At 36.0% G+C, this 9,712-nt stretch overlaps 1 protein-coding gene across 1 annotated transcript; it reads right to left on the bottom strand.

Moving 5' to 3' along the window:
• Positions 1-1,562: 1,562 nt before the first annotated feature.
• On the bottom strand, positions 1,563-2,501 carry LOC127228044 (olfactory receptor 51A7). The gene has a single exon (XM_051192482.1). It carries the CDS (start codon positions 2,499-2,501, stop codon positions 1,563-1,565), a length of 939 nt encoding a protein of 312 aa, XP_051048439.1.
• Between the last annotated feature and the right edge of the window lie 7,211 nt (positions 2,502-9,712).

Below are 9,712 nucleotides of genomic sequence, written 5' to 3'. Positions count from 1 at the left end.
AAGTCGAAAGTCTTAAGAGTCAATGTAATGACTACTACTCTGGCTTGTCTCAGCAGAACCAGAGGAACATTGGCCTTGACTGTCATTACCTACTGAATACACTTTGCTAATCTGATTCAAGCTTTTTCGTATCACAGAAACTACTAGATTTGATATTTGTTTTGCCTTGGTTAGTTCTTAATGTCATGTTTATAGAACCTAGATTCACCAGGGAAGAAGCTTCAACTGAACAGTTGCCTTGATCAAATTTGCCTGTGGTTGAGCTAGGAGAAATTGTCTTGATTGATGATTGATGTGAGATGACCCAGTTCATCATAGGCAGCACCAGCCCTAGGAAAGTAGATCTGCACTGTACAAGAAGTATAGTGAGCACAAGCCTGTGAACAAGCCAGTAAGCATCATTCTTCCATTGCTTCTTTTTAAGATTTACCTTGAGTTTCTATGCTTACCTTCCTCAGTGATAGATTGTGACCTGAAGTATAAGATGAATAATCATATTCTTCCCACAAGTTACTTCTTGTCAGGGTGTTTTGTCACAGTAAAAGAATTTAAACTATAATAGCATCCTTATTTTATACCCTTTGGTATTATCTATTTAGCAACATTTCCTCATTTACTTTGATATTTAAGTGGGTATTGATATATATCTTCCAGGCACATATGATAGACGTGTTACTTTACTAATAAGAGATTTAAAAATGAATAGTCGGCAACTCTTTGCTGTGTGGGAATTCACAGTACATTTGGTGTGACAGACATACATATACCTAACTACAGTTATAGCTGACCCTCAAACTCCTGAAATCCAGTTTTCTATCCTCTAACTTTCACTGCAATGCTGCCAAATTCCAAAATTCTAAAATTGAGATCACCATAAATCAGGATGGGCAAATGACATTTTTTATAATTTCCTCTTTCACATCACTCTAGAATATATTCCCAAAGCATTAATTGGTATGTCAAATAAATGAGATTCACCAAGTATTGGCTCACAAGCTTGCAGCACTCTCTAAGTGACATTTATATTGCTACAACACTCTGAATATCAACGAACAGACTCAGACAAACTCAGACATGCTGTAAAGGGTTCAATGTAGCACAAGGATGGATCAAAATAAGAGATAAATACAAGATGTTAAAGAGTTCCAGAATCTTTAAGACTTTAAGACCATAGGCCCCATGTTTTCTTTAGAAGATTGTAGAAATTATTATTCTTCATTCTTGTACCTAAGGATAGATGTCTTCCACCATCTAAACAACAATGAAAGGATTCATAGAGGCTCTATAAACTATGAAGCCTTTTCCTCCTTTAACCAGAAAAGTGACAGTATTAATTGATTCAAACAAACTACAGGGCTGTGAAGTAAATGGATTCCCTTTGAGGATGAAACCCTGTCCCTTCTCTGAAGTAGCTTATTGTAGAGAAAATGGAACTTATTAATTGATTGAAACAAACTACAGGACTGTGGAATAAATGGATTCCCTTTGAGGATGAAAACCTGTCCCTTCTCTGAAGTAGCTTATTGTAGAAAAAAATAAAACTTCTAAGAATGTTGTTCCCATTACTTAAACTGCAGACCCAGTTTTCCTAAGACTTTTACTCTAATTTGCTGAGTTTTTACACAATACACAATTGGATTCATCAAGGGTGGTACCAGCAAGAAAGCATCTGCTATCAGAATCATAGCTAAGGGAGACTTATGCTTTGCAAAGCGATGCATGGTTGCTAAGGTAATAATAGGTACATAGAAGACGAGCACAGCACAGATGTGGGAGACACAGGTATTGAGAGCCTTGAGCCGCTCCCCGTGGGATGCAATTCCTAACACAGTCTTCAAGATGAACACATAGGACACAGCAATGAACACACTGTCTGACATCATGCAGAGTGCAACAAACAGCCCATAGTAAAAGTTAACCCTGTTATCGGAGCAGGCTAGCTTCATGACGTCCTGATGGAGACAATAGGAATGTGATAACAGGCGCTTGTTGCAGTATTTGAGTCTCTTTAAAGTAAATGGAAGTGGGAGCACCAGGAGAATGCTTTTAACAGCAAAGATTAGCCCAATTTGCACAACTCTGGAGCTTGTGAGGATGGCGCTATATCTCAGTGGGTGTCTGATGGCTACAAAGCGATCAAAGGACATAATAAGGAGCACTGAAGATTCCATATCTGTGAATCCATGGATGAAGAATTCCTGGGCAATGCAGGCATCAGTAGAAATCCCCATGATATTGAACAAGAATATTCTTAGCATCGTGGGGATGGAGGAGAAAGATAGGCCCAGGTCAGATAAAGCCAACATGGAGAGGAAATAGTACATGGGCTCATGTAGAGAAGGCTCTGTTCTGATGATACAGAGGATAGTGCAGTTTCCCAGGATGGCTATAAGGTACATGAGGCAAATAGGGATGGAGACCCAAATGTTCACATGCTCAAGGCCTGGGATCCCAATCAGTAAGAATGAGCTGATGTCCACCTCTGAAGAATTGAGAAGCATCACAAGTACTTGTCTTATTCAGCTGCTCTAGGACCTACAGTGCCATCAATAATCAATGCAAATTATCTCTTAGTTGTAATGACTACACAATATGAGTTAAATTTAAGCTCAAATTAGAAGATGAGAAAATATAACTTTCTTAAAATATGGAATATATTTAAATAGTTTCTTCATACTTTTATTTAAGACCTTTATATTATTTGAATATAGATTTTTGTTTTCAGATGTATTTCTAAATAACTCTAAAGCTAGGAAGTACAAAAGTGTTTTGGTACCTCTGTAAAATAACCCTACATCTTTCTGTATTCATGTGCATATATGTGTATGTGTGCAGGTTCCCTCATATGTGTTCATGTATGGACACCAGAGGTCTACATCAAGTGTATGCCTGTATGTCTTTCACTTTACTTTTCCAGATAGAATTTCTCACTGAATCCGGAGCTCTCCATTTCAGCTAGAACTGCTGACCAGTAAAGCTCAGGAATTGTCTCTCCTCAGGCCTGGGATGATGGACACATACCCCAATACTCAGCTTTTATACACAGAGACTGGAGAACTAAACTTGTGTCCTTAAACTCTCACAGAAAGCATTTAAGTGACAGAGTCAACCTCCAACCACCTCAAACTACATCTTTTAAGATACAAATTAAGTACATTAAATATAAAATTTTGTAGAATGGAAGAACCCTCTTAAGTGCTGCATTCATACAAAGCACAGCACTATTTGATCAGACTCAGACAACTGAAGAAATTCTTCACTATTGACAGTATTGTTCAATGCATTCCTCATACCTTGTAATCCATAGCACAGGTTATGTAACTGTTAAGGGGTCTATCACAAAGGTTTGCAAACAAACCCAGTTCTTTGACTGTCCTGCAAATTAGGGGCCTTTTATATTTATTAATAAAAAAGGGAAACAAGAAAATAAACAATAAGATCATGAGGTCATATTCACCTAAATATTATTAAACATTTAAATTGTGACCTTTGGCAGTAACATTTTATGACACTTAGGCTAGAAAATTTTGCAGGAAATTCATTTATATGCATAGATGTGGTATTGTAAATTAATACAGTGAGGATAGAGAATGGAGGAGTATTCTATTTGTTTCATTCAAATGATTAAAATAAAAACTGTATGGAACAAATACACAAATTTTTACATCTGTCTGAATCATAAGCATAAAGATACTCTATGTCCTGTATGATCACACTCTGAGGGTTCTTTCAGAGCATCTCCCAGACCCACAGACTCACAGCCTCAGTGAAAAATAAGTACCCAAAACCTTCTGCCAGAGCTTTACAGTTGCTAGCATGTAAGGACATCCCCACAAGGTGCAGTGGAGGAAGCATGCCTCTGAGGCTAGATGTCATTAGAGAGTTGGGGAGCTGAAAAAGAAATGATATGCATAAATGCACGTCCCTTCACAGGGATTCTGAACATTTTGTTTTATTGTACCAAAAAAAAATGAAGATTGAATCCACACAGAAGGAGTTAGCTGGTAAAGACTAACTAGACTAGCTAGGATAAATCCCACTGAATAAGAAATTATGGAGAAAGAAAGCAGATTTCTATCACTAATAACTTTGTGAAGACCTTTTCTTCAAGTTAACTTGAGTTAAAAGCTATTAAGAAGGTTAGTATACTGTATGGACATTCCTTATGCAGAACAGAAGAAATAAACATTGGTTATGAAAATCTATTATCTAGTCATTGTCGGTAGTTGATTTTGTCTCAAATTGTGACAATGTGGTTAATGCTGTGCACAGGTCCAATGTACTGTGGCTGCCACGTGCATGGATTTAAAGAACTCACAACCATCCCAGACCATTGCTATTGGCCCTACTCAGAATGTTCACAACTCTGGTCCTTTTCTTTTCTTTTTTTCGACCCTAATCTTAGATTCTGTCCTGGGTGCTCTTGAATTCTGCATCTCTACATTAATAATTAATCATCATTAACATGATTGAGTTAAATTGGATTAATAACTGCCTTGGGAATTCAGTACACTTCTGAATGCATCTATGAGTTTATCTCCAAAGACAACTAGCGAAATTTCTCAAGTAATATACGCATTAATCCTGAATGTAGTCACAATATGACTGTGTTACTGAGAGGTAGTGAAATATATGCAGTGGGACCTAGTTGGAGGAATGGGCCACAGAGGATATAGTCCTAGAACTGTATTTTGTTCTAGCCTCTTCCTGTGTTTCCAGATTTTCTCAGCTTTTTGTCCAGCATAAAAATCCTCCACCACACATTCCAGCCACCATGATGACTTACCTCACAATAGGCCTCGAAACTGAGCCAAGTGAGGATGTATCATCCATTGAGTCACAAGCCAAAATGAGTTGTCCCTACACTTGTTTTTATTGGGTATTTGATATAGAGATGTGAACAGTAACAGAAACTACTCATCACATTAGTGGTGAATTCAGGTTCTTGTCTACAATAATGAAACTGACTCTGCTTGTAACTCTAATAACTAATAGTATCTCTGGAATCCCTGGTACCTGGGAGATGCATATAGGAGAGTTTGGAGGGAGAGAAGGGAAGGCAGAATTGTTGAAGTTATAATCTAAAAGAGAAAAATAAAAGATTTATTCACCAAAGAAACCAAGTAGGCCATCTGTCAGCCAGTCCTTGGGATAGTGGAATTCATACAGAGGTAAAACTGTGCTACACATGTCTTGCTCCCTCACCTCACAATGAGCATTGTCAAGGATTTATGTCTAAGGCCATACTTGTCAAACCCCCAATTTAACTCACATAACTAAAGAAATGAGTTGCCATTGACAAATTGCCTTTTCTCAACAGAAAATACATTCCTATGCAAATACGTAGGAATACTCTACGCACAGTATTTTCATGCATAAACTCTTTCTCGGAGTTAACTTAGATAGTACAACCTCAGATAACATTTTTACCTTTAGCCCTAGATAATTCATGGTATTGATTTCTATAAATGGAGCTTCCACAAAACAAAACAAAACAAAATGATAATGCTACACTGGGGATATTAAATCTAACAATCATAAGTCTCTAAGATACCTAACAGCTTTCTTTTGCCCTATTCCAAATCAAGGATGGGAAGTCTTCATATTCTGTAGCTTTTATAGCTTGTGTTTTAGCATCCAAGTAGAACTCACAACAACTGATATTCAAGTACTCTTCCTAGCATCACATTGTCCAATGAGAACACCAGTCAAGATTATGAGTTCTCTATCAACAAGGGTTATCTTATCAAAGATCTTGAAAACAGCACTACCATAATTCCTCAAATATTAGTAAGAGAAAAATACATATGTATTTCTCATTTTAAAATTATCTAGCAAAGAACAGTGTGAATTTTCTTCCAAAGTTTCATTTGGTAGTATATGAAGTCCTTTATGGTTGTCATAAGAGGGGAGAGAATGTTACAAGGATAAAGAAAGCAGAACCCAAGGATGCTACTATACATCTTAAAATATACATGTTCTTCCCTCAAAATGAAGAATTAGTCCACCCAGTTGTTTATAGAGCTAAACTTGAGAATTCCTAATCTAGAGGAATCTAAAGGGTGGAAAGTCATTGCTCTGATTACTCATGAAAACCCCAAAACATCATAAATAACATGTGAGTTAATAGATAGGAAATTTTAAAAGAATGTTACATTTTATACCACAGATTTTGTCCTATGAATTAAAAATCACATTAATAAATGTGTCTATGCCTACATACACACTAAAACACATACAACAAAAAATATATTTTCTGACACTATAGAGACTGGCCCACTGGAGAGAGAATTGCACAAGATTCACCTCAAATATGAGTCTCATGTTCTAAGAATACAATGTCTTCAGCAGTACTGCCTACCCTCTTTCCAAGAGGCAACCAAGTTCTTCATCATAGTCTATATTGTTTGGAGAGTCACTTGGACTACACTGACCAATCATTTCAAATAAAGTAGCTGGTATTGGGGTTTTATTAGTCTATGGTTCTTGTGGGAAGCATTGTCAGACCAAGTTCACCAAGTACTATTTTTTGGCATTTTGTAAACAAACAAACAAAAACTATATAATTGATACACTAAGTTAGTGTTTATGATTCCTCCTTCACAATATAGTCATTTCTTTGTGAAACTTTTGTATTCTTTGTGTAGCTTTGAACTGGTACCCAATTAGAAGACTAAACTTCTGCCATATCAAATAAATCCCAACATTTAGGAATGGTGATCATCCATCTACATCTAACCTGGTTTTCAGTGGATGAAGCACCTTTATGCTGCTTCCCAGACAGTGTTCATTTGGTGACACCTAAAATTTGTTTGACCATCACAGCATTAGAAATAGGAAGAGAAAATATAAAATGTACATTTCAGTGTCTGTGAATGTAGAAATTGCAATTTATGATGGCTCATGGCAATAGACAAAGATACAAGTCCTGGTGATGAGGATGGCATTGTATGCCAGTAATGTCAGCACTTCCTCAAGATAGGGAGGCAGAAGTATTGTGAGTTCAACACCAACCTGCATTATAAAACTTGTTTGAAAACACATAATATGCATACATATAAATATGCACACATGCATTCATGCACACACACACACACACACACACACACACACACACACACCTTTGGCTCCTCTTCTACTGAAGGGTTTTGGTTACCCATTTCTGCACGAGGTCTCACTATATGTAAAACCAGAACTTCAAAAATATATCGAATATGCCTATTTCCAATAGTTTATATGACGGTCAAAAATTAAAACCTTAATTTGATGAGTTCCTAAATATAATGAGAGCTAGATGAAATCTTATGACATGAAAATCTTGTAAAAATTGTAGATAGAAGATTATTTCCTAATAAACACAGGAATTCAGATGCAGCCTAATTTAAAAGGCCATGCAAGGAGTAAAGTATACAGAGTCTCATTTGGAGCCTCTGTGAGCTATAAAAATTCTATTCCAGACTTAAGACATAGCTGGCTTTGATGCTTCGTCATGGAAACAAATATTTTCCCACAATTTTCATACAATTCTCTCACTTAATTATCACAATCTTTATTTTCTGTTTCTTATTCCAATGCTCCCTGTCCAATAATCCTGCCCTTTGTCTCTAATTTGTCTTCCTTCATCCCTAGGTACTTATCTTCCTATTGCTGCTTTTACCTTAGCTCTCAACAACTTCTGTCTTGGATGAATTGTTCTAGCATCTTACCTGGCTTTCAATACAAGGGGAAGTATCTGTTCCACCTGCTGTCAAGCCAACTATGTGTGAGGTAGCTCATGATCTAGCCCCTGTATAAGGAAGCTGTTATGTAACTTTCATTGCTACCAAGAACTCTTGGGAGTCCACAGCTGATATCAGCTAGAAATTCCCAAGAGACTAAGCACACATCAACCTGAGGCAGGCTAAAATAATATGTTAACGTCTTCCTCTTAATTATCTTACTATCTTTATGGCAGTTTTCAAAATTTAACATATGTTAATGTATACACTAGAGAGGCTTGGTGTGACATTTTTATAGGAATATAGCTTATACTGACCAAGGAAGGTAATAGGTATTTTCCTTCTCTTGTAGATTTTTTGAAACCTTCCGGCTATGACAAATTTTCATAAAATGTATAAAAGATAATTATGCATTATAGCACCATTCTGTAGTGTGGAATGCCAGAACCTAATTTATCTAATTATGTTTTGTTACCTGTTATCCAACATCCTGCCTCCCATTCATTTACCTCTAACCTCTGCACTTCTCAGTCTCCTATAACCACTATCCTACAGTCAAGAAGACATCTTTAGACTTCTAAGTATGTGAAGAAAAAGTGATATTGGTCTCTCTGTGTCTCTTTTTTCTCCCAGTGGAAAGTGTTTCAGTTCATCCATCTCAATGTCAATGATGGGATAAGTTGCTGTGACTTTATAATATTACATTGTTCATGTAGGCCATATTTCCTTCACTCGTTCATCTGTTAATAGACACCTCTGTTAATTCTATATTTTTAGTGTTTGTTAAAAATAATCCTGCAATAAATATGAGAATCCAAATGTCTTTAGGACATTCTCTATAGAATTTTTCCTAATGATTACTGAATGTATACTCTATCTCACAGTGTAAAGGGCTCTTTCTGTACATATCCACTAGTGTTCAACTATAGAAGGTAATAGCTCTATCTAGTATTTCTCTGATGGCCACTGATACCAAGCATTTATTTTTTTAACCTTTAGATTTGGGCTCCACTTTTTACTATGTAGAGTCCAGCATGCTCACATACTTCCTTGGTTCACTTCCTCCTCCTTTCCCATTCAGTCAAATACAGTATGATGTCTCTCTGGAGAAAATATATCAACTAGCATACAGTCTTATAGCTTACATTTTCAAATTTAATTTTATTTAGGTTATTCACATTTTAAAAGCAAAGAATTATGATTGAGGTGTAGTTAGACATTTAAACTCAGAACATACGTTATGACTAGAGAAAAGGAGGTCATATTATTCCCTACCACAAAAATCGCTGGAAGAAACATCACGGGGTCATCAAAAGAAACTGACACTTTCCTTTCATATTGATTCAGTTGTCCATATTGTGCCAAATTTCTGTTTAACTTTGATCATGGCTTTCTGGAGTACTATTTATGTATTTTCTAGAATTTAAATTTTGTTTCATATGTCTGCTCACAAATTTCTTTAATATCTCAGTAGTAACTGTGACCATCTACTCAGAAGCATAATCAAATGTTTTTTTTTATATATATATATCTTAGAACCATACAAATGTATTTTCTTGCAGAGAAAATTCAGATTCTGTGGCTCTGGACGGAAGGAAGCCTGAGTTCTGAGTTCTGATAGTGCTCCTGCTCTGAGACCATATTTGCTATAGATTCTGATGATTCATGAGTTTTACTAATCCTGTGATTGTAGGTAATTAAATTTTGCATGCTTACAAATCTTGACTTTTCTATTTTGTTTTGTTTTGTTAAAGAGAACACATGAAATTAAGTGAGGAGAATGGGGGCTGGGAGCTAAGGGAAAGGTTGAAAAGAGAAATTAGAATGATCAAAGTATACTTTATAAAGCATAATGATTTTATATGTAGCCAGTCTTAGTAGCAATTGCAATGTGAAATATTATCATAGATTGGTAGAAATACAACAAATCCTTTACTTTTCCTATGAATTTTTTAAAATTGTATGTATTTGGTGAGTGAAGTAAGTACATAGAA

The sequence above is a fragment of the Phodopus roborovskii genome, unplaced genomic scaffold (genome assembly GCF_943737965.1).
Source record: "Phodopus roborovskii unplaced genomic scaffold, PHOROB, whole genome shotgun sequence".
NCBI classification, from domain to species: Eukaryota; Metazoa; Chordata; class Mammalia; order Rodentia; family Cricetidae; genus Phodopus; species Phodopus roborovskii.
The sequence above is the reverse complement of the archived record's forward strand: the minus strand, read 5'-3'. Positions and strand labels throughout refer to the sequence as shown.

Coding starts and splice junctions, on each gene's coding strand:
- LOC127228044 (XM_051192482.1), bottom strand. CDS start 2,501: ATGCTTCTCAATTCTTCAGAGGTGGACATCAGCTCATTCTTACTGATT.